This window comes from Bidens hawaiensis, unplaced genomic scaffold (genome assembly GCF_021521415.1).
Source record: "Bidens hawaiensis isolate Kalapana, Puna unplaced genomic scaffold, B.hawaiensis_p1.1 tig00033838_1, whole genome shotgun sequence".
NCBI classification, from domain to species: Eukaryota; Viridiplantae; Streptophyta; class Magnoliopsida; order Asterales; family Asteraceae; genus Bidens; species Bidens hawaiensis.
The window spans coordinates 40,339-65,958 of record NW_027495817.1 but is presented as its reverse complement, the minus strand read 5'-3'; the positions used below and the strand labels follow the sequence as shown (position 1 = coordinate 65,958).

At 32.8% G+C, this 25,620-nt stretch overlaps 2 protein-coding genes and 1 pseudogene across 2 annotated transcripts; 1 reads left to right on the top strand and 2 right to left on the bottom strand.

The window, feature by feature from the left end:
* The first annotated feature begins 3,212 nt into the window (after positions 1-3,212).
* LOC143585407 (amino acid permease 6-like) lies at positions 3,213-6,636 on the top strand. Its single transcript, XM_077067202.1, has 7 exons — positions 3,213-3,294; positions 3,379-3,612; positions 5,003-5,096; positions 5,196-5,410; positions 5,502-5,644; positions 5,891-6,118; positions 6,206-6,636. Exons 1-7 carry the CDS (start codon positions 3,213-3,215, stop codon positions 6,614-6,616), a joined length of 1,407 nt encoding a protein of 468 aa, XP_076923317.1. The 3' UTR covers positions 6,617-6,636.
* Positions 6,637-7,618: 982 nt separating this feature from the next.
* On the bottom strand, positions 7,619-11,710 carry LOC143585406 (pyruvate kinase isozyme A, chloroplastic-like). Its single transcript, XM_077067201.1, has 7 exons — positions 11,193-11,710; positions 10,426-10,513; positions 10,144-10,334; positions 9,942-10,057; positions 8,997-9,240; positions 8,698-8,926; positions 7,619-7,950 (listed from the first exon to the last, which is right to left on the bottom strand). The coding sequence occupies exons 1-7, from the start codon at positions 11,652-11,654 to the stop codon at positions 7,634-7,636; spliced, it is 1,647 nt and encodes a 548-aa protein (XP_076923316.1). The 5' UTR covers positions 11,655-11,710; the 3' UTR covers positions 7,619-7,633.
* A 3,812-nt stretch (positions 11,711-15,522) lies between these two features.
* Positions 15,523-16,016, bottom strand: LOC143585405 (pathogenesis-related protein PR-1 type-like; annotated as a pseudogene).
* Positions 16,017-25,620: the final 9,604 nt, after the last annotated feature.

Here is a 25,620-nt window from a genome sequence, read left to right as displayed (position 1 = left end):
TTCAAAAGTTTTTGTAGCCATAAAATTACTCCCAAACCGCATGCTATCCCCCGAAACTCTGTTGCGACACTAGACAAAGACACTACTATTTGTTTCTTGCTTCTCCATGTGACCAGATTTTCACCAACCATAGTAAAATAGCTTGATGTAGATCTCCTATCCACTCTATCTCTTGCCCAGTTAGCATCCATGTATACTTGTGTGTCAAGGTGTCCGTTTAGAAGAGGACATCGTGCCTTTGAGATATCTAATAATCCACCATACGAAATCCTTATAAATAACCTAAGGTTGATGCATGAACTGGCTAACAACCCCAACAACATATGCTATGTCTGGGTTGGTATGAAGCCCATGGTTGGCTTCCATCGATGTATCTGCCGACTTACATTCCAGTTTATACCAAGAGGTCAAGAATATATATTCTTTTTGACAAATAAAGATGTTGTGCTTAGACCTAAGGACTTATATACCAAGGAAGTACTTAAGTCTTACCAAGTCTTTCATTTCAAACTTTATAAACAAATTGTTCTTCAATTTTGACATTTCTTCTTCAACGTCTCCTGTAGTAATCATGTCGTCAATATAAAAATCAAGCACGTCACACGGTTTATTTGCGTATTAAGTTCATTAATACATATATCTTGACCTTGATTTGCAAATAAACATCCATATCGATAAGCACACGACTTATCTCGTGTTCATTAATGCAAATGATAAACTTTTAAAATCTAATAATAATAATCCATGTTTCTCCCAAAACAATTTTAAATCATTCAAAAAGAGGGACTATAAAAACTCACAGTTTCGATGTAAAGCCGGTTGAAAACCGAGCTTAAGCTTGTAGCAAGTAGATCACGATCCTACACTCTGAAGGTGTGCTAATGAGTCTCGGAATAAAATGTGTATTTTAACTTAGGATAAAAATCACAAATATTGAGAAATAATGAAAAATCGAGTTTTAATGACCAAATCTCGGTATACTAACGGTATTCGGTTTAAAACTCCATCATTCATATCCTAAGTTATTAATACTTTAGTACGTGTTGGCTTTGAGATGTTTAAGTTTTGGTTATAAAAAGTCGGTTTAGATCTAAAAAAAATTGTAAAAAGGTTTTAAATTTATTTTTATAAATAAATTTAATAAGTTTCTATATTAATTTTATATATAAACATAAAAATTTATGTAAAAATTTCAAGTCATTTGGAGTTGTGTAAGGCTGTTTTCTAAAATAGAACTTAAATGATGAAATAAATTTAAAATAGTAGCCGAACATTTAGTTATGTTTATTCTATGGAAATGCTATGTTCCGTTGTTGCCTCATAGTTACATGCATCAACATAATTTATGCGGTATTCATAGTTACTTACCTCGGACATCAAGTTAGAAGGAATGTTGTTAGAGGTCATGACACTAGTGATTGGTTCTTAGGGTTCTTGTTTGGAGTTTGAGTGTGGCATTTCATGGATACTGTGATTTATTTCTTTTGATGATGGTATATACTGCAACCAACTCAGTGTATTAATATCTTCTTTCTCCCCTTTGCCATTGTGTTGGGAAGAATAATAATATTATGTTTCTAGAAAGTCACAGTTCATGGTTGTATACATACGCTTTGTCTTCGAGTTATAGAATGGATATCCCTTTTGATTCACTCTATAACCAACGAACACACACTTTTCAACGCATGGGTCGAGTTTGGTTCTATTGATTTAGGTATATAAACGGTGAACACACACTCTATAACCAAAGGTAACATAATCTCATTCACTTCTCACTCACGCACGCTAATTACTATAATCTTTTTAAGTCAAAGAACCCCTAGTGATTCTCACGTCGGAGGCTGATCTTAAGAGGTCCCTTCAACGGTGAAACTAAATATTGCTTCGTTCTTAGCATGTAGCTGATCTAGTCTAATCATATTGAAGTCCCATAATAGGCCTCCATCATCATTGTAGCAACAAAAACGACTAACAATATCTTAGGTTTTATGGGATTCGGTTTCTTTAGCCCATAATAATGAGGCCATGGGGTATACTCTAACCCCCCTTAACTCCATATAAGCACCACATCACTCATTTTTCTCTCTTTCAATCCATCTCATCCAAAGGAAATGGTTTAATCCATAATTAATAACAAATAAATTAGTAATTAATACATAATTAATGCATATTGTTTCTTTTAACCTGTGAAAAGCATAATCTATGAGCCTTTTAACAAACTAAACACTAGTGGGAAGTGGTTTGATACATATTTAATTAAAGTGTCATGTCATCTTAACTTATGTTGGACGTTAAAGTATACCACATAACCTGAGTTTAGAAATATTGAGGATTGATTACCATAAATTATATCATTAACAATCACTCTAGGGTTACGTATTCTTTTTATCGCCGGTGCCCGGTTGTTATAAAAGGAACGGGAGAAACAATTTGATTTCTCATGAAGTTACGTATGTATATAATGATTTTAATTTTTTTTATGAAATAGTTGTATTATTATTATGCATTTTATTTTTGAAGTACAAAATTAAAATTCATGAAAATAATATTTATTACACATATATTTAATACACATTAATATGTGTTATATCATAATACATATTACACATATTTGATATGCATTACAATCTTGAAATTTAAAATTTAAATAAAGATCTCTCTTTTTTTATAAAAGTATTGTTTTTTTAATAAAACAACAATTTTCTATTAAAAAGTATTGCTTTTTATAATTAGTAATTGTGATGAATTGTTTATTAAAAATTATCAGGAGTTTTAAATCAATTAATGTTTTCCTTTTAGGACTTCTAGAACAAGTGGTCCACATAATATTAGTTTCAAATGAATGACTTTAATTCTTTGGCTTTTCTCAACTCATGTAGTTCTTAAAATATCCATCATCACATATATACAATATGACGCAAGATTTATGCAATAGAATATACGGTCCATGAAAAAGTCAACCATGAGTGTGAAAGAAGAGAGTAAATACTAGTAAACCTGGCCTCTATTACACTTCCCAAAGAATGATGTGTCAGAAACTAAAAAGCAATAGTGGCATTATGAATATAAAAACAAACACAACAACACACAAAATTGTAGTAACTGCCATATTAAATTCAACCATTCCATGAATTAGCCTGCAGTAATTTCTTATATATCAGCAGTGCCTTCTTCCTATTCCTCAAGATTTTGAGTCTCAAGAGAAGAAAAAGATGGCGAAACATTCGAGTGTTTCTATTCGAAATGGAGAAGCCATGAATGGCTACTTTGATGATGATGGCATAATCAGAACAGGTACACATAATGCAGAATTTATAATGCATGTGAGTTCTTGTGATTTTAAGGATTTTTTACATGAAATTGTGGTTTTGTTTGAAGGAACATTGATTACCACAAGTGCACATATCATGACTGTGGTGATAGGATCTGGTGTTTTGTCCCTAGCTTGGTGCTTGGCTCAGTTAGGCTGGATCATTGGAGTTCTTATACTCGCATCGTTTGCATTCATCACTTGGTACGCTTGCCTCTTGCTTACGGATTGCTACAGGTCTCCTGACCCTGTTAGTGGCAACCGAAACTATAATTACATGCAAGCCGTCAAAGTTAATCTTGGTAAGATTTTTAATAAGATTTACGCAATGTTTTCAAACACGGCCCGGCCATCAACCCGGACGCCTTACCGGGTCACAGTTGGACTGAACATTGACCCGAATGACGTCATAAATAATATAAATATAAATTTGCGTGTATATACATCCATATATGTGTGTGTATAATTTGTATTTTAGTATAGTTTTTAATTTTTTGTTTAATTTTTATTTGAAATAAGCTATCAATTAAACATTAATAATTGCTCGTATTAACTGCTCTCATTGTTAAGTTGAATCATTAATTGAATCATTATGGACTGATACATTCGAGCATTCTCATCCCACCCCTCTTTTTATGTGATGGGTGTTTTTATAATTTAGTGAGTGATTTAGGGTGTTGTGAGTGAAAGTTTTTATATTTTAGAGATAGTAGTGATTTTTCTGTATATTTGAAAAGTTACTGTTCACCCCCTATAATTTTTTAATATATTTTGAAAGTGGATGTGAGTGAAGGAAAGAGAAAAGATAATGATAAAAGGTATAAAAAGTATTATTTAATTGAAATGGAGAGAGAAAATATAGTGAGTTTTAGTGTAATTTTTGGTTTAGGGATAGAAGGTGGGATGAGAATGCTCTTAATGGGACTGCAACTAATATATATATTTAGGACTTATTTTCATCTAAATAAAAATAAATCAAGCCTTTCATGGTTGGCTTTGTTGTTTACTTTAGAGAATTCATCTCGGTTTTGGCCTGAGTTCGACTCCTTGCTTGTACAATCTTTTTGATTTAATTGAAAACAAAGAATTTACCGGTTCATTAGCGGCAACATTTTTTATGAATGAATTCGCTATTACCTCATGATAAGTTAAATTTTAATTAGTATATATAATTTGTAATTTACTTTTAATTTCTAGAATTTATAGTTTACTTTAATTTATAGAATTTGTAAAGTATACTTAATTGCCAAGAAATTCAAATATATTTAGTTAACATTGTTCAATTGTATTTAATAGCCAAGATTTTGTAGTTAACGTTATAGAGTAACGGCATTCTTAACGAATTCACAAAACTGCGAAAAACGCCCGAACCACTAGGTTTTATATAGAAAATCATAAAGAAAAAAAATCAAAAAGAAAAGCGTGTGGTGTACGTGTAATCTTGTGATTGGTTTAAGAAATTAATTAATAAACAAACACTTCAACCCCGCCCCACGTCCGTTGCCCAACTTAATTGGGCACCCTTTCGCGCCTCAAAAATGGCCACCCGTAATGGCGTGAGGGACGTTTTTAGACTTAGTTGGCAAGGAGCGTTTGACCACTACACATGCCCTAAGAAGTCAATAACCTAGCGGTGAAATTTTCATACATAATTTGCTAAAAGATCTTTGATCATATATATTGTGGCAACAGGAGGGTTTAAATACAAATTGTGTGCACTAGCTCAGTATACTATGCAAGTTGGTGTGAGCATGGGGTACATCATCACTTCAGCCATCAGTATGGCGTAAGCAATAACCAAATAGTCAAAACTTATAGTTTGATTGCCTTTAGTAATTAGCTACCTAATTATTTTATATGCTATATATATCTTATGGTTAACCAGGGCGGTTAAAAGGTCAAACTGTTTTCATAAGCACGGGCACAACATTGGTTGTCACACGTTGAACAATACATATGTCTTGATCTTCGCGTGTATAGAGATTGTTTTGAGCCAAATCCCAAACTTCCACAAGCTCGCCCTCGTTTCCATTGTTGCGACCATCATGTCTTTCGCTTATGCTGGCATTGGCTTTGCTCTATCAGTTGCAAAAGTTGTAGGTGAGATGGAACTGTTAATTTCTTGCTAGATTTGAATGATTGTTGCTAGAAGTCTATAATATATATATTTTTTTTGGTTGTATGGTAAAAGGAGGTACATCCGCGGAAACAAGTCTAACAGGTAAAGCAGTCGGACCAGACTTGACTAGCAAGGAGAAAATGTGGATTGCTTTCTCTGCCGTTGGAGATATCGCTTTTGCTTATGCTTTCAGTCTTGTCCTCATTGAAATACAGGTAATATGCATATGTATTTGTATATGTATGTAAGTATATGTGTTTCCTTATTGTTTATCTTTTCCTTTTTTCATGTCTTGGTTTTCCTATATATCGTAATCGTTGTTTAAGAAAAATAATCAGAATAGTGTTTCAACTTTGGTTTCTCTTCTTCTCTCTTGTTCTTGGAGCCTAACCCACTTTACGGGTGTAGCAGGAGATTGGCCTCTATCGCATCTACTAATGGCTATGTTTATGAATATGTAGGACACATTGAAACCAAGTCCTCCAGAAAACAAAGTAATGAAAAAGTCTTGCACAATAGGAATTGGAGGATCCTCCTTGATATACATGCTATGTGGAGTGCTCGGATACTTAGCATTCGGAAATGATTCATCTGGGAATTACTTGACAGGGTTCGGTTTCTATGAGCCATTTTGGTTAGTTGACATTGGTAACATTTGTGTGGTTATTCATCTTCTTGGATCATTCCAGGTACATTAATTATAGTACAGTACATTAATCGATTATTATTAATCTCGATTAGCTTTCAGAATGCTTAAACTTTCGTAACATTTTTAGGTAGTTATCCAACCGTTTTTTGCATTTGTGGAGAGCTGTTGTCGGGAAAAGTGGCCAGGATGCAAATTCATAGAGAAAGAATATATCATCGGAAAATATAGTATCAATCTATTGCGGTTGACATGGAGGACGACTTATGTTATTCTAGCGGCAACAGTCGCCATGATGTTTCCATTCTTTAACAATTTTATAGGACTTATTGGTTCGGCAACATACTGGCCCTTGACGATTTATTTCCCAATTGAAATGTATATTTCACGGGCAAAGATTCAAACGGGTTCCTTCACATGGATTTGGCTAAGGCTTCTGGCCTTCATATGCTTGATTGTAGCACTTCTTGCTCTAGCTGGATGTATTCGAGGCCTTTATTTCTCTGTTTCCAGTTTCGAGCTCTTTCGATCAGTGTCCTAGACTTATGAAAACTAGTCTTGGCTGCTGCAAACTTATCCTTACTTTCCTTCTGAAATTGTAAACAAACATTTAGCTAATGCTAAATGTATGCAATAACAGTTTGATTCTTCGCTGCTTGTTTTTGTTATTATTCATATATCTATTATGATCGGTTAATAAAAGCTTTGAACTGAAATAATGGAGAAAACATAAACTGTTTACCCGCTAGAATGATTATGGTATGCTTTGTTAGGATCTAGGACACACACAATCACGAATAATACTGCAAAAGAAAAGTAAACAAAGATGAACACGTGAGATTTACGTGGTTAGGTCTAGACTGACCTACGTCCACGGGATGCAACCAGGGTATTTTATTATTGCTACTGGCTCACACGTGAGATATTACAAGTACAAGATAAGTATATATAGAGATACATTAGGGTTACAAGCTTAATCAACAAGAAACTAAAACAGGCCCTAATAAAGAGATATAGGGCCGGCCCAAAACCTCCAATGTTTTCTATCTTCATTAAACCCAATACATTAGTCTTAAGTAAACCGCGCCCAAACCAAACCAAGCCTCCACAAACCCAACATGCTTGAGGATGAAATTGTTTGATATATAATAATTTAGACTATTATATCATAGGTATTTGTATATGTGATAATAGTTACATAGTTAATTTAGTATTGCTAATTAGCTAGTTAAATACATAGTTAGCGGGTATTTAACCGTCATCCTTTCGTTAATGGCATCGATTCAATTAGTATATATATGTAAACAATTTATTAGTATGCATTTGTTTCTAATTAACAAAGAATTCAGGTATCTTGTGTTCATCTCATTTGTTTCAAAATCTTGTAGTACAGAACATATTGGCTTATGTTTTTTATTGCTAAGGAAACAAGAAGCTATATATTTTTCAAAATCAACTCTTATTGGTGTTAGATAGATGAACAATTGAACATTATTGGAAAGCTTATTAATCATCATTAAGATACTTTAAACATCGTTGATCTAGAAACAAAAGGCCTTCATTTGACGACTACAACTTGTAATGCTTGGTAAATGGACATCGGAATCACATCGGAAACAACTAGAATAACATCTCCTTGTTTCATCATTCCTTTTGCTTTCATTAGCTGAGTGGTTTTAGAAACATTAGCATCCATGTCATCGGTTAAGTCAAAGGCGATAGGTACAACACCCCATTCCAAAGTCAACGCCATTCGTGTGCTGCTTTTGTTTGTAAACGCAAATATTGGAGGGTTTGGCCGGTTACGAGACAAAAGCGACGCCATTTGTCCGTGCATCGTGTACACGAGGATCGCGTCCACTTCAAGCTTGTTTGCTGCATACATAAATAGAGGTTGGTTTAAGTGGGGGCGGTAGTTTCTGGCGTGACATGAAAATTGTAAGATTGTTAAAATAACTTGTGTACTAAACTAACCATCCTGACACAATCGACGCCCCTAATTCTAGCATAGTTTTTAAAAGAGTAAACTGCGGTTTCCGTCCATATGATTTGTCCAAATGTGCGGTTTTAGTCCAGTAGTTTCAAATTTGCGATTTTCGTCCCTGTGGTTTCATTTTACTTGCAATTAAACCCGACCCCACTAACCCCGTTAAGTCTGGTCGTTAAATCCATCAGTGTGCCATTTACGTGAGGGGCAGTTTTATCCCTTTTCTCCCCAAATAAACCTCGGTGCTAATTCGCAAGTCCCTCACGTGAGGGGCTGGATTGTATTTGGGGAAAAAAAAGGACAAAGCTGCCCTCACATGAATGGCACGTTGATGGATTTAACGACCAGACTTAACGGGGTTAGTGGGATCGGGTTTAATTGCATCTAAAATGAAACCACAGGGACGAAAATCACAAATTTAAAACTATTTGACTAAAACAATATATTTGGACAAACTTTAAGGACGAAAAACGCAGTTTACTCTTTTTAAGATAACTTTAGACAAAAGGGTTTTAGCTTTTAATAATAATCTATACTTTTAAACCAACCCAAAGTTGTAAGTAAACTGGTCTAATTTGGCAGCTCTATTAAAACTGCAGATAAAGACGTATATATAATCAAGAAAGTTATAGTACCCATATGGCAAGCACAATTGCATATCTGTTCGGCTATTTGATCCGGTAACGACTCTCCAATTCGAGGAAGCGAACTATGTCTGTTCACCTCACGGCCCGATTGTTCCATTCGGGCGCTAGCCATTCTTAAAACAGATATAGCCTTTTGTCCATACAATCCCATCGCTGACTCACCCGATAGCATCAATGCGTCAGCACGTTGTCTAACCGCCTCAGAAACATCAGCAACCTATTTCAATCTTTTAAGTCAATTTCGAATCTTTTTGCATAATGTATAAATTTATTGTCTAAATTCACACCTCGGCTCGAGTTGGAGTGGGATACTCGATCATTGACTCAAGAAGCTGAGATGCTATAATTACCGGCTTGTTTAACTGTCTGCATAGGTTGATTATGTCTTCCTGGACTGTTGGAACCTGTTCTAGTGGTATCTCAACTCCAAGATCGCCTCGTGCCACCATGATTCCGTCCGATGCTTCCACGATTTCTTCAAGATTCTTTAGAGATTCTAAACTCTCGATCTTTGCCAAAACCTTCACGGATCTGTGCATTAAATTCGCACCCGAAAATTATGACCCGCTTTTTTGGCTAAAGGAATTTTGATATCGAGTTCATATGGGTGACATAAATTACGCACAGGTCAATTTGGGTCATATTCAAGTTAAATAATGGATCAATATGGGTAACCATTAAAAACTTGCTGACTTAAAGTGGTTCCAAACATCCCGTTTTGACACGACCTCATTATTGGCACAACTCGTTTTGACCTGAGCCAACTTAATACTTTTTTAAAACAGCCTATTTTGACACGAACTCATTATAGTCACAACTCTTTAACTCTTTTTGACCCGAACTAAATTAATATATTTTTTTTAAAATAGCCCGCTTTGACACGCACTTATTATGGTCACAACTCTTTTTGACCCGACCAAATTAATATTTTTTTTCTAAAATAGCCCATTTTGACACGAACTCATTATGGTCGCAACTCTTTTTGACCCAAACCAAATTAACACTTATTTTAAAACAGCCCGATTTGACACGAGCTCACTATGGTCACAAGTTTTTTTTGCGTGAACCAAATTAATATGTTTTTAAAATGGCCCATTATGACACGAACTGCTATGGTCTAAACTCGTTTTGACCTGTTACTTGACCTGACCAGCTCGTTTTGTCAGTCTTAACTACATTAATATATAAAGAGCATAATCATGTTATATTACAATCTAATTTTTAAAACTTACTTATTTTTGGTTAATAGGTAATCCTTTAAATGTTTGACAGCAGCAGCATCTTTCACAAATGAAAGAGCAATAAAATCAACACCTTCAGAGATTCCAAACTCAATATCAGACCAATCCTGATAATAACAAACCATGAATCTAGCATCATAGCATAAATACCAAAATAGCCATTTTTTTAACAATTTGATACTAAATTTCAGACCTTTTCAGAGAATGTTGGGAGCTCAAGATCTTTTTCGACAAGTTTCCCGTTTCTCCAGAAACTAAACTTAGCATGAGGTAAAAGTAAACCCCGGTCTGTACACTTGCATCGCAAGTCGTTTCCAATTCTTTCTATAACTTCAAAAGTAGCCATTCCTCCATCAACTACTAGCTCATCACCCTCTTGGACTCCTAATTACCAAAATAATACGAAACTTAACTACAGTTGTCATAAACAAATAACTAAAATCGAACTAAACCAAGATCAGTTGACAGTTGATACCTTTGTTGAAGGCTTTATAGTTTGCCTTAACGGTGAAAGGACGATAACCCTCGAACTTTTCGGTTGTAAAGATCCAAACTGATCCTTCCTAACAGCAAGATACAAGTCAAAATTGAATCTTTATAAATCCCCCAAATTGGTTAAAAAAGATACAATAACAAGATCAAAATTATAATATAAAAAATATTAAAAACCTCTGCTTTAACAAGATTAAAGAAAACCTCTGCTTTAACAAAATCAAAATTATTAAAGGTCCTCTGCTTTACCAAAGATAAATAATAATAATAATAATAATAATAATAATAATAAATAAATAAATAAATAAAACCTATTGCAAAGATCCAAATTGATCCTTCCTAATAGTAAAGCATGATTCAAGACTGAATCTATTTACTGTTTTGCCCCAAATTGGTTCAAAAAGATGCAATAAGATGATTAAAATTTAAACATAAAAAAAGGAAGAAAATCTCTGCTTTAACAAGATCAAAATTATTTAAAATAAAAAAACATCTGCTTTAACAAGATCAATTTTTTTTTTCTGTTGTTGTAAAGATCTAAAGTGATCCTTCCTAACAGTAAAAAATGAGTCAAAATTGTATCTTTACACTGATTTTGCTCCAAATTGGTTAAAAAAGATTGATCAAAACTATAAGAAAACCTATGCTTTAACAAGGTCAAAATAATTATGAGTCAAAATTGAAACTTTACACTACTTTCTGCCAAATTGGTGAAAAAAAATACAATAACAAGATCAAACTTAAAAAAACCTCTGCTTTGACAGATGTAGAAGCACCATGATCAAGAACATGAATTTGACTGCCTTCAGTATCAATCATCACAGAAACACAAAACCCATTTTCTTGATTCAAATTCTTGATCTTTCTAATAACATCTTGATGCCATTCAATGGTGTTATGATACATATTAAGCCTGGCTACATTCATCCCTCCCAAAGCAAGTTTCTCCAGTTCATCACCCGAACAGCACGCAGGCCCCACGGTGCACACCAGCTTAGTCTTCCTCATGCCCAAGAACCCGTTTTCCCTTAATTCAATCTCCTTCACCACATCAAACCTTAACTCTTCTTGTAATAAAGATTTGGTCACTTGGCAGTTTAATCTATGCTTAAAACCGAGTTTAAGAGGCGAAGAAATTGGAACGTTAAATACCCGTTTCTTGAAATCTAGACCGGATGAAATGAGTGCAAATTCAGCTGCCATTGAAGCCATGGTTGAATTCAAGAAAATTGACAGTTGGGTCAGATTAAAGTTTTGATTTTTTGAATATTTTCAACTCATTAGCAAGTATTAAAGATGGTGGTGGGTGTTATGACCAAGCCCATGTATAAAATTTAATTAGAAAGGCTGGTAGTGTTTCATAATAAATCTTATTAATAACTTAATTAAAATTTTTAATAACTGAATTAAAATGACAGTTTTGTTTGTACAATCTTATTGTTGTTAGTTAAGCTTTAAATTTTTGACCTGATACATAATTGGGATAACATAACATATTGACATGTGACATCAGTACTTGAATATGAATAACAAAATAATTTGTCATTGTAATGGATTAAAAATGTTCATAATTATTTAGAACTTCTTAATGACTAAATTAAAGCATTTTTTAATAGGCAATAGGTGCATTCAAAGCATACCAAACATACATTGGTCCCCACTTCTCATCAATAATTCAATTCTTAAAAAAACAATTAGCCATTAGTAATCAATCCTTAAAACAATATTTAAAAACTAAACTCCATGATTTAAAAACCTATTTCAAGCAGAAAACAAACATTTAGAACCAGAGTTCAATTAGGTCTACCAATCTAAACAAACCAAGTTAGGAACCTAATCAAGCACACAAAGACCGGTGCAACAACTAAAGATGATCACGAACAAACGGCTTGGTTTTTCAGCAGTCGGCTTGACCTCCGAATCGGTGTCAGCATCACCTCATCCTTCTACAAAACCAAACAACCAGCATTAAAAAATATGAACATAAAACACAAACATTAGTCTAGTCATCAATGAACATAAGACTCACATGCTTGATGGCGATTCTTTCGAATGTGGTGAAGCTTCCAAACGAATCACTCGTTGAGAAGTTTGATGATGAAGAAGCCAATGACTCTCTTTTGTTCTTCTTGTAACCTTTCTGCATATTATTATTATTATTATTATTATTATTATTATTACTACTGCTTCTTTCTGAAGAGCCCGACTCTTCGCGCATACTGTCATTGTTAGCAACAATCTTGGCTGATTTTGAACCATTTGTTTTCTTTTTGTTCATGTAGAAAACAGTTGAAACAACCATCAACGCCACGAAAAAACCAGCCACACAGATTGTAACTATCGATTGGTTCGACTCGACTTCAAGATCAGTTTCAACCATTTCTGATTCAACTTCAACTATGGCTTCTGATTTACTCACAAAACCGTCATCAAGATTCGATTTTGCCTCCACAAGTTCTTCAATTTCACTTTGAATCTGCTCATGGATTGGCTCTTCAATCACAACTTCATCAATATCAATTTGAATCTGCTCTATTTTACTCACAAAAACTTCATCAAGATTCGATTTTGTCTCCATGATATCTTCAGTTTCATTTCAATCTGCTCATCAATTGGTTCTTCAATCACAACTTCATCAATTTCTTCAAAATCTTCTTCGGTTTCTTCAAATTCTTTAACTTCTTGAATGTAATCAGTCCCAATGTGTCTATTGAACTGAAACTCTTCTTGTATAGGAGAAGTAGTCAAGTTAATGAACTGTAAATCAACAATATTATAACTTGGGAAAAAATAAGATTTTTGATCAATTGACCACTTCTTAATATTTTCAACAAGACCATCAAATGATTCTTTAGCAAATGCTGCAACCCTCAAAGACCCTTGATAAATCTCCAAGAACCCGACATCTTCATAGATAGGCAAATCAATCGGTGGCGATTCGGTGAAAGAAAGTGAAAAACATGCCACCAAGAACAGCACAAACACGGGTTGATGCCATAGTTCACGTGGGTCCTAACCCACAAGCCTTTTCTATGATGACATTCATGTGAATGAGTTCGACTCGATAACAATTAGATGGTTTAAGCTTAATTCAATGGCGGACCTAGGAAATCATTTTACATTGGTCAGAACTCAGGAGGGGCCGATGTTAAAAATTTATAGAAGTCGATCAGAATTTTAACATATACTAGAAAGAAGCCTGCGCGATCCGGCGGGATACAAAAAGCCTAGTAATCATGTAACAGTTATGAATGCTCAATGTTCGTTTGAAATGTTGAAAACGTTTAAACTAATCATCACTTTTAGTCAGCCGGTTTTCGAATGTTCAAATCATAGCAAACAGTTTGGTTTACGGTTTATACCGAAAATCGGCCATATAAAACCGGACAAGACTGCAAACTTATTATTGAAGCTCAATGCTTGAAACCAAACCGTTAGTAACGATTCAGTTTAAATTTTCAATGGTTCAGTTTCGGTTTTCAATGATAAAAAAATCGAATCAACGGTTTGGCTCATAGTTTAACTTGGAAACCGTTAAAACCGAATTGTGAACATCCATACGCAACGTGTTAATTTTTTTAATTGAAAAAAAAAACTATAGCAATACTATACTCAAATTAAAGACAATAAAATGCTCATTTTTATGGTGCAATTTAAAAAAATATATATATATTAACGTATGAAAAAGTTACTGCCGTTGGAAAATCGTTGGTGGGAAGTTGGTTACAATTAAAATCAAAATGAATAAATTTGTAATTATTTCTTAAATTTAAAAAATTTGAGTAAAGTTGAGGGGGTAATGTTGTAACTATTTCTATGCATATATTTTTTAATGGACAAGTTTGCCCCTACCTTACATGCTATAGAAGGTGTATCTTATTCTTTATAACTTGTAAATTACTTAAAAAGTAGATGTCTTAATTTGCCTATGTCTCATATATTATATATAGTATAGATATTTATTTACAAGAAAATTCACAGAATCAGCCGACACCTACACCAAAGATGTAGGTCCGCTGCCGGCTCAATTGCCTATAAGTTAAATTGAATTAAGGATTTAAGCCCATGTTGACGTTAAAAGTTTAGCCCACGACTAATTTTATCTGTTAGCAAACTGAGGTGGAACATCACTTTTAACAATTTCTTAATTTCTACAGCCCTCCTAAACGAATCAAGCCATCAAGGTAGCATTGTTAATTACTTCTTCTCAAACTTATTATATATTAGTTGGTTGATTGATTATTCGGTATATTAGCTACTACATTATTGTTTATTTTTTTATATGAGCCGACCCGAACCTAGACAAAATAAACTAATGACAGAATTACAAATATTGTCCTTTAAACATAGCTAATTTATGGATCGGGTCCTTTAAAAAGTTTACTTTCAGACAGTGTTCTTTAATAGTATGTTTATTTGATTTTCGTCCTTTACACTAACGGCCATCCAAAAAGTCAGTGAAGTCACAGCATGTGCCAAACATGTAAGGGCATAGTTAATATATAAAACTAAAATGAAATTACATTTATGCCCTCACATGTTTGGCACATGTCATGACTTAACTGACTTTTTGGATGACCGTTACTCCGTTAGTGTAAATGACGAAAATCAAATAAACATACTATGTAAAGGATACTGTCTAAAAGTAAACCTTTTAAATTACTTGATCATAAATCAGCTAAGTTTAAAAAACTATTTTTGTAATTCTGTCTAAATTAATATATAGCGATATTTAACATATCCGACCACCATACAAATATCTTGGATCCATCACGCACCCAGTCAAGCTAGGAGACCATTTCGAATTGATATATACTCTTTAATTAACTCATCTATTAGTTGCTACAATATTACTAAAAATTCATGGTTAATAGACATATCTTGATGTAACATTTTATTACTCTCATACTTGGAAGATCTTAAAAGTATCAATCACTACAACTTATGAACATTGCACCGACTCATGTCTAACAGGATATTAGCCTACTAGACTACGGCTTGCAAAGTTGCTTACATGACAGAATTATTCCGTCCTAATATAAATACCATGGCAAGGTGAACAAGATACCGATCGATCGAACTAGTAAGGGTACTGGCCTTGGTAGTTTCCTGGCGGATCATAGTTGCATACAACCATGTTAAAGTCACTACCATCCTCGCACTTCGCCACACCACACCCGATGCGTTCAGTTTTTTTCCATACGACTTGCGTGTAATGGCCACACATGGCTAAGCACTGATTTGACGCGTAGTCATAGTCAAGCCTCTCATCGATCCACATTTGCGTGGCCCACAAACCGTTGAGTTTGGGTCCTACTCCCAAATTCTCACCATAGCCCGACCCTTCCGAGTGTATCAATTGACAATCCTTTCGCTTATCGGCATAGGCTTGTGCTACTTGTGCAATTTTGTCATCCCATGTCAAAGGAGGCAGGTTTAATACTCTTCTCATGCAGTTATGGGTGTTTACAAAGTCCTCAGGTGTACTGCCTTCGCTAATTCGGCCTTGGATAATCGAACACCTGAAACGAATATAAAGGCAAGAACAAGCGAGATGTTGCACCAATGTCCCATGTTGTATGAGACTTAATTGATGTTAGTTTATGTTTATTAATCAATGTGCATTATTATTATTTATAGGGTGGTGAATATGGAGGAAGTCAAAAAGAGAAACGCAAAACATAAGGAAGATTCATGGTGCAAAATGACATAAAGTATGTTAAGTTTAAGTTAAACAACCACCGCTAATACTTACTAAACATATGCCATCAAATGTTCTTGTCCGATAACGTGTCATTTTTTATAACCTTTTTCAACTAACGTTAGACGTGTTTTCCCTTTCAAACAATTGTCATTTAGGAGCACACAAATAGGTCATTGAAAATAGAAAATTACATGCAAAACAAAGTGGAGCTACTTCAGCGGGTCATGCATAGTAATGTTATGACTCCGAGATCAGCAAATATAGTTTTTAAAAGATTGGGTTTTGCGATTCAAAAAGGGGTAGAGGCGCAGCTTGTTGCCCGCTTGCCTTCTGTTTCGATGTAATCCAATATCTAGATTGCTGATAAAAATTCAAGATTTGTAAGAAAAAAAAAGGAATTTATTAAATAAAACAAAATTTAAAGTAAAAAACAAAGTTAAAATTTAATCAGTATTCACAGTGGCGATTCTATGCGTGGCCAATGGGTTAATCGACTAATTGCCTAACATGTTATCCATAGTCGGTGTCGCTGGTCTCATTTCTTGATCTCGTAATCAGTTTTAACTGATTCTTTAAAATCTTTTATAGTAATTAATTGTTTAAAAGTAATTAATAACATGCGTTTAATAATTGGAAAAACATCATTCACTATTTCACTATCAATATCCATAACATTGGTTCAGTGATACTGAAAGTTTTCCCGATTAGGTGCCGTCTATGTGACATGATTTCCATTTTTAGTATCGCTATTCACTAATCATAACACATGCTATAAACGGGCCAATGCGGCTCGTGAACTACTACAAACCGGCTCGAATCTAGTAAAGCTCAAATGAGCTCAGGCACGAGCTCGAGTCTTAAAATAAGCTCGTAAATAAATGAACTCGAGTCGAGCTTATCAAAGTCAAGCTGCCTCGCACGAGCCTATTATTTATAAAAAAATATTATGTATTCAATATATATTCATATAATAAGATTTATTATACATAAAGTTATTGTGGAATAACTATTTTTTAACGACGAACACTAGCTGAACCCTCTCAAGAGGGTTCAATATCGTGAGGTCTAATCCTTTGAAATAACTAAGTAATACATACATACATACATATATATATATATATAATATAAAATTTATAATTAAAAATAAGGTTATAAAAGTCGTTATAGTGGTGAGTTAGATGTACTCGGAGTACCCGGAAAGTACTCAGACATGGTAAATATAATGAAAATTAATTTTTGGATATTATATATATGTCAAATATTATAAGTTTAATAATATTTATTACAATATAGGTGAATATGAATATAAATAAGAGAAATACATTTTTAAATAATAAATTATTCTAAAAGTTGATATATTATTAATTGAAAAAAAATGATATTCATTTTTTAATTTATAGAAATACGAATTATTTTTTATTTTTTGGAGTCAAATTCTGGCCAACTTGACCGACTAGATCTGATTCTAGCCGAGGTTGGCCATCTTTTCGATTCTTAATAACTAGGCGAAGTTAAAAAATATCGACTCGGCGTCATACCTTGTAACGATTTACCCATAAAATACTCAGTTTCATAGACCTACTTTTATAAGATGGATTAAAACTATAGAATAGTAAAAGTATGCCAAGTTATAATTAAATTTTATAGGTAGTACAAATTTAATGTCTATTGCCGTTAAGTGAGCCGCCCACGGTTCCTCTGTTCTTTTCCAAATGAAAATGAGAAATCAATTCCAATCTTCTTGACCAAACATTAAATATGCTTACTTTCATATGTTTTTTTAATAGTGTTTGGAATTATTACTTGAGTAAGTTTTTATGGACGGGATATCGACCGTCCATACTGATGTAAACACTTCAAGCTTGACTTACTCAATAGTATTATCAAGAAAGAAACTGTACAAAGTTTATTCAATAAGAGTTGATCGAGATATATTATTGATAGGGACTGCGTAATACAAAGTTACAAAAATCACTCCTTTAATTAAGGAGTTTAACAAAATATGAGATACACAATTAATTACATAATATTTGCTAATAGTATCTAAAAGAAGCCCTAGGAAAACTAGTTGAGTTGAGTAAAGTTAGGAAGATGTGATTTGAGAAAATTATAATTTTCTGATGCTAATATTCAAACATTAGATAAGAAAGGTTTAATGAGATTAATTGTGTATCTCATAATTTTAACAAAATATTATGTAATTAATTGTGTATAATATTTGATTTAAACCTTTCTTATCCAATGTTAGCAAATATTAGTAAAGTTAGCAAATATTATGTAATTAATTGTGTATCTCATAATTTTCTGATACTATTAGATAAGAAAGGTTTAATGAGAAAATTGTAGTTGAGTAAAGTTCGGAAGATGTGATTTGAAGCCAATAAATCAAAATAAAATGATAATAGTTCTGATGCTAATATTCAAACAAATTGTGTGACATTACTATATTTAGTTTCCCCTTAAAAATCCTTATAGAAGGTATCTATCATATTGATATATAACGTATTATTATCGTAATAATTTAGCATAATCACATGCGATTATTTTTCCCATCCTACCTATAAATACAACACTCAGAGAATAACCCCTACACCATATAAATGCAACACTCACGCCATGCTAATAGTTTAACAAAATATGAGATACACAATTAATTACATAATATTTGCTAATAGTATCTAAAAGAAGCACTAGGAAAACTATTATCATTTTATTTTGATTTATTGACTTCAAATCACATCTTCCTAACTTTACTCAACTATTTTGACATTTTAGTCAAAGTTGACTAAAAAAATCAAAATACCGGTCAATATTCAATATCATAACTGGCATATATGTTTGTTGGAATGCTTGATATTTGATTTTGAAATATAAGATGGATTTCGAATGAGTTACTTGTGTTAGGACCAATTGGTGGTTACTGATTGTACGTTACAATGTTGACGAAGCACATTTTCTTGCATATTACAAGTCATGCTAATCGAACCATGCTTTCTTGCATAGGTACAAGTCATGCTACTTTAGTATTAAAATTCATATATTGTAAAGTAATTTATATTGTATGAGATTAACAACTTAGTCTTTTACTGAAATACTAATGGTAATGCGTTTAAATGCATATCCATGTATAAATGTTAAGGCATATTTCTTTAGGTGAAGAAAAATACAACTTACCTCAGCATGGTTTATGACCAAAATGAGTTCTCAGTCATTTAAGAAATACTATTAATTAAGTTACGATTAATAGGGTTATTATTAAAATGGGTTATGATATAAGTGAGTTCAGGTCAAATCGGGCCATTTTACTAAATGTCAAATTGGTTCGGTTTAAAATGAATTGTTTGGCCCATTTTAACCCTGTTGCCTAATTTAAGTTGAAACAAGCTAAACCATATAGAAGTTTTCTTTGTGTACTTAAAGTAACCCACTTTTTGATTAATGGTGTGATATTTTCATATCTATATTGCAGCTCCAATGTTTGTATTTATATTCTTTTGTGGTCTCTATATCATAAGTCTAATCTCCATCTTGACCCGCTTTTTGATGAATGGTGTATTTTGTTGTATATATGCTTTTATAAAATTACTACAAATCATCATCGATCATATTTGCATTTGAGGAGTGTGTTTCTCATTCTAACTGAAATTGAACTTAACTGAATGTTACGATTATATGTAGTATGCTTAGGAACTCAGATACTCTTATGTGGATGTCTTTATATTCTTTTGTGGTCTCTATATCATAAGTCTAATCTCCATCTTGACCCGCTTTTTGATGAATGGTGTATTTTGTTGTATATATGCTTTTATAAAATTACTACAAATCATCATCGATCATATTTGCATTTGAGGAGTGTGTTTCTCATTCTAACTGAAATTGAACTTAACTGAATGTTACGATTATATGTAGTATGCTTAGGAACTCAGATACTCTTATGTGGATGTCTTTTTTTTTCATCTTGTATCATATAAATGGGCTTGAGTTAGTGGAATTCGCTTGAACCGGATGGCAGATGAGTTTTCGCACAAGTGCTCTTCCAAATACTTAATACGGTTGTGAGACATTTTAAGACTACTATTTCTTAACAGATTTCTATTTTAATATTGTATTTGTTCATACTCACATAACCATACACATGAACAATTGACAAATTATTCACGTCGATTAATATGATGTTTTGTGTTATTATTGAATTATGTTAGGATAAGAACATTTGGCATCTGCCATTACATTTGATCCAATAGCCATGTTAGAATGGTTTGAAGAGTTGAAATTAGAACTTATTGTCATTCAAATCGTTAAATAGGTTATATAAGTCAGTTGAATTTTCTAAGTGTTTAGTTATTAGCTATTAAAAAACTAATTTGTTTCTTTTACAATATTTGACAAAAGCTAAATGCTACGAATTAAAATATAAACCTTGTATACAAGGAAGTATTTAGGGAGTTGTAAATGCTAAATTTATGTCACTTTTGTAAAATCGTATAGATTTTGTTCATTTTTATTTTAAATTATGTTTCAATTAGTTCTTTCTGTAACTGATCAAAGTGTAAAGTACTTAAATTTATAAAAAATATGAGGCTCACAGTTGGATGCCAATTCTTACATGTTGAAGAGATAAAACAATTTGCGGATAGGCTGTTGGACAGCGAATGAATCTACAAATTCCTGACGATCTTCTAATTAACAATTCATCATATGCAATATCTGATTTAATAGACTTTGTCTATCCTTCAATTCTAGAAAAGTTCAAAGAACTTACTTTCAAGAATAGCCAATATTATCGTTTGAAGTGGTATGTGTTTATTGAAGGATTTCTAATGTTTCCACATGTGGCGTCCACAGATCAATAACATAGTAATACAAATATATCATTGGTCACCTAAAAAGGTATCATGCGTTGTTTTCTTTTCTTTTTGTCATATATATATTTTTTTTGTCACATTAAGATTATATCGTACTTTGCCGTCTGATGTTATATTCTCGCATACAAATAACTTCATTTATGGGTTTAAAGGTTTATATCTTACAAGATTTTAATAATAACTAGTTGTCATTTTTTTAAACGACGACTTTCTTATATTTAGGCTAACGTACTCTTCAAATTTGGAGAGCTCCGATGCCCCATTTTGGCCAGACTATGTTGTCTTAACCGGGCCCACGATGACTTTAGAGTTTGGCTTGGGCGTTTCCCCGGGAACCATACCGCCGGCTAACACTTGACAGCTGTTGTGCCACCACAAGAGCAGAACTCTCTGACGTAACACACAGTAGGACGAAAACCCGGGTGGGCTCAGGATTCAAACTGACAACCTTTGCACAAGACCTAGCTCAAATATTTTGTGACACCCGGCTAAAAATTAGCCTAATCCTATGACTAATGTAACTGTGCTTATGCAAATAAAATAATATAATAAATAAAGTGACATTATTTTAGTCCAATAACTCCAAATATGTTTGATATATTTATTTACGTTCGAAAAGTTAAATTTTGTCGCGTAGTGGACACTACGCGAAACGAACACTAGCGACGACTTAAAAATAAAAGTTAAATGTCCAAAGTATCTGGAATAACTCAAAAATTATTATTATGATAAAAACATGAGTAATAAGTTATAAACTTATTTTTAGAAGGTTTGGTTCGAAATATTAAAAAAGTTAGCGGTTCAAGAGCCAGTGTCGGACACTGTATGAACCCGAAACCAACCACCACCAAAATTTAATTTCTTTAGTCCATATTGTCAGGAATTCAATATCGGATAAAGTCTGATAGAAATTATTAGGATCGGAATTCGTTATGATTAGCAAAAATTAGCAATACGTAGAATAGCGAGTATTATACTTAAACTAATTAACCAAAATATCACAAGATCATTTCCACCTCACCCAACCCCAACCGTCCCCACCCCCATGAGTTGTCACAAAACCAATTTCTTAATCATTACCTAGAGTTTTGTTGGGGGAACTAGAACCTGCCAAGTTACCCTACAACACCCACCTTGCTTCCATCTTTCATAGCTACACAACCAGCTCACCACTCTACCTTCTCCCTCCTTCTCACTTCATATCCACGACCACCACCCACTTCCCCATCTAATTCATTTATTCATCAAGCTCAAGGAAACTTAAGCAAGTGATCTAAGTATGGAGGTATAGGAGTAAGCTAGAAGCTAAACTAAGAGGATTGGAGCACCAATACAAGCACACACACGTGAAAAATCATCATCTTCAACCCCACCAAACTCTAAGGTAATATAGATGATAAAAGTTTGTTTTAAAATTGATAATAAAAGTTGTTCTACATGCTTAAAAGATTCACACAAACAAGCAAAACACATGAAAATGGAACTTGAGTGTTGAATATGGGTGTGTATGTGTGGGCCGTAGGTGTGTAAGTATGTGTAAATATGACTGACACCTATATATACATAAACATGCATAAATATTTGCTTCCATTACTTGGATGGTTCATGTCTAGCATGGTTTTGATCATGTATTGTATTTGATAAAAATGAGTTTCATACTTTTAGAGAGAGAACTATAAGGATGGAAAAAAAAAGAAGAGAGAGAGAGAGAGAGAGAGAGAGAGAGAGAGAGAGAGATTGTTTGTTGGTTTGTATGCTAGACAATAATAACTTATTTAAAATATAGTAATTGATGATTGTTGTGATTAGTAGCTTGTAGCTAATTTAAATAAATAAATAAATAAAAAGTTATGAAAGAGGGATTTGTAAATTTTGAGATACATAACAACATTAAACTTTGATTCATGCTTAAAATTCTAGTATTATTATGGTAATGAAAACCCACTTATGATTGCCATAAAAATTATCCATATGTTCTTGGCGATTGATATAAGTTAGCATTAGGAATGTTAATTTGATGCTTAAAATTTGGGGACAAGGTTTCTGTTAGTGTTTTAAGATCCACTTAAAATTGTAAAATTTTTATATAGTTTGAAGTAAAGTTAAAGATACAAGAACATATGAAAAATGTACAAGTTAGTATACATGATGTACTTATTTGCATATTTGCTTTAAATATATATATATATATATATATATATATATATATATATATATTGCATTTTGTGTTATACAATCAAGTTTGAAAAATTTAGTATCTTATAAGTGTAAGGTGATTATATTTGATGCATAATGTGTTCAACATGTTTCGTTTGGCTTAGCTTGTGAGTCGGTTGATTAAACGGTGAAAAAGATGACTTTTAACGAGAGCCAGCATGGGTGTTCGGGACTGTTTTAGAACAGCCCCTAAAACCTATATAATGTTACACGTTACTCAAACTAATGCATACATTAAGGGTAAGTTAGTAAAACTTGATCCTAGACGGTTCGTGTCGAGAGAACAGACACGAAAATGTTAAATTTGCTAATTTTGTGAAAATAATAACTTAAACGAAAAATAAAATATTTTTATACAAGAACTTATAAAACTTATACATTTTCATACAAAAAGTGTTTTAAAAAAAATTTAATAAATAAAACATAAAGTTTCACATGAAAAAGTTAACCGGTTCGCCGTTAATCGCGAAACCAGTGAAAACAACGTTAAAATTTATTTATTTATTTATTTTACAAATCTATACACTAATAAATATTCCAGCAACTAATTTATAAATTTATAAAAATTTATAAATTTAAATAATAATAATTTATTGTTATAATAATAGCATTGGCTAGTTGCTACTTTATTATTTGTATATATATATTGATACTAGTTATTATTTAAGATAAGTATACATACATTAATATATGCAAGTTAGGATCTTGCGTGCTTGTGTGAAAACGTAACTTGGACTTAAACAAACTAAAAGTCGCCAGTGGGTCAATCAAACTTGAACTAATAAAAAGATAAAAAAAACGTTTTAAGAAAACTAAAATGTTTGTGTGAAATATTTTAAGTTGAATGAACAACTTAAAATGTATAGATTATTAAAAGCGTGTACTATATTAATAGGGCACGAGGTGTTTGGACATATCTGACGCTGCACCTACCGAAGGTAAGTTTCTCACAAATCCCCTCGTTTTAATAATTAAATGCTTTATAAATGTTTTGGGGGAAAGACACATTTCGTAAGCATTTTATTTTACAATTGTATTAAATGTAATGGGTTAAATCAGACTGACGTGAAATACTTAGGTAAGGAAACAACTGCCTAAATATAGTATGAACGCGAAGGTAAGGAAACAACTACCCGGTCATTATAACCGTTAACCTTGTATTGGGACGTAGAAATATTGATAGATCTATCGGGGTGATGCCCTGCCTGCCGACCAGTCGCTCTGGTTAAATGTTTGGGGCAAATATTTTGAGTTTGGTATGTGTCGTGTTATAGATTTAAATTCCTTGCATGTGTCATATTTCTTGCAAACTTATGACTAATACACTTGTTACAATAATAAAATGTTGGATAAAGTTTGAATTATGGATTACCTTTGTAAGCATTCGAGGAGGATTATATATATTGATACGACTGTAAGTCGTTAACCCGATTTTCGCTACTTCAATGAAAGTTAACTTCGGGCCGTATGGATAAAGTGGTATTTATGGAAATAATTAAACAAAAAAAAGCTTTGTTTCAAAATACATGGTTTTAAAAATTGAGAACTCACCAACCTTGCGTTGACAAAATATTTTAAATGTGTCTTTCAGGTAAATGAAAAAGTGGAAGCTTCGTGGAGGGCGTGGGAAAAGATGACGTGTGTGTTTGTATGGAAACTATTGACTTTTCAAAGTTTGGACATGTATTTGAATAAAATCGTGTATTATGACATGTGTAAAAACTCTGATGGTTGAATAAAGTCTCACTTATGTATTATATGTAAATTTGATTGTGATTGGCTGAAATGGCGTCTGTCATCACCCGAAATGACTTAGTCAAAGTCTTCCGCTGTTTAATTAAGATTTTCGGGCTGTGACATCTTTCATTACTAATATCCATTCAAATATGACACAAGTAGGATTCGAACTTGAGTCTCCACTGTATAACCTAAACCTCTTACCACTATGCCATCTTACAAGATTTTATTAATTGCCGACAAACAAATATTTATGTAATTACTAGATTTTTTTTCTTTTTGGAATAACATATTTTTAATAGTGATTTTAAATAGCGAAACATATTTTTTTTTGTTTATCACTACTTTTTTATGTCATTTTCTTACCCTAGTACATCTACAACAGCAACAACAACAAATATATCCAGTAAATTCTATAAATAACTAAAGCTATTGGTAGGATCTGGGGAGGGTGTGATGTAGACAGACCTTACCTCTATCCATTAGGATAAACACACAAGTACCAATAACAAATTTATAGTGATGAAGTGGCACAATCAAATACCAACACATATGAAATCATAGAATCCAAATAGACATACCAATGCAAGAAAAAATATAAGCAAAATCTATCTAAAATGTAAAAGAGTCTAAGTCAATACGTTAAACTATAAGA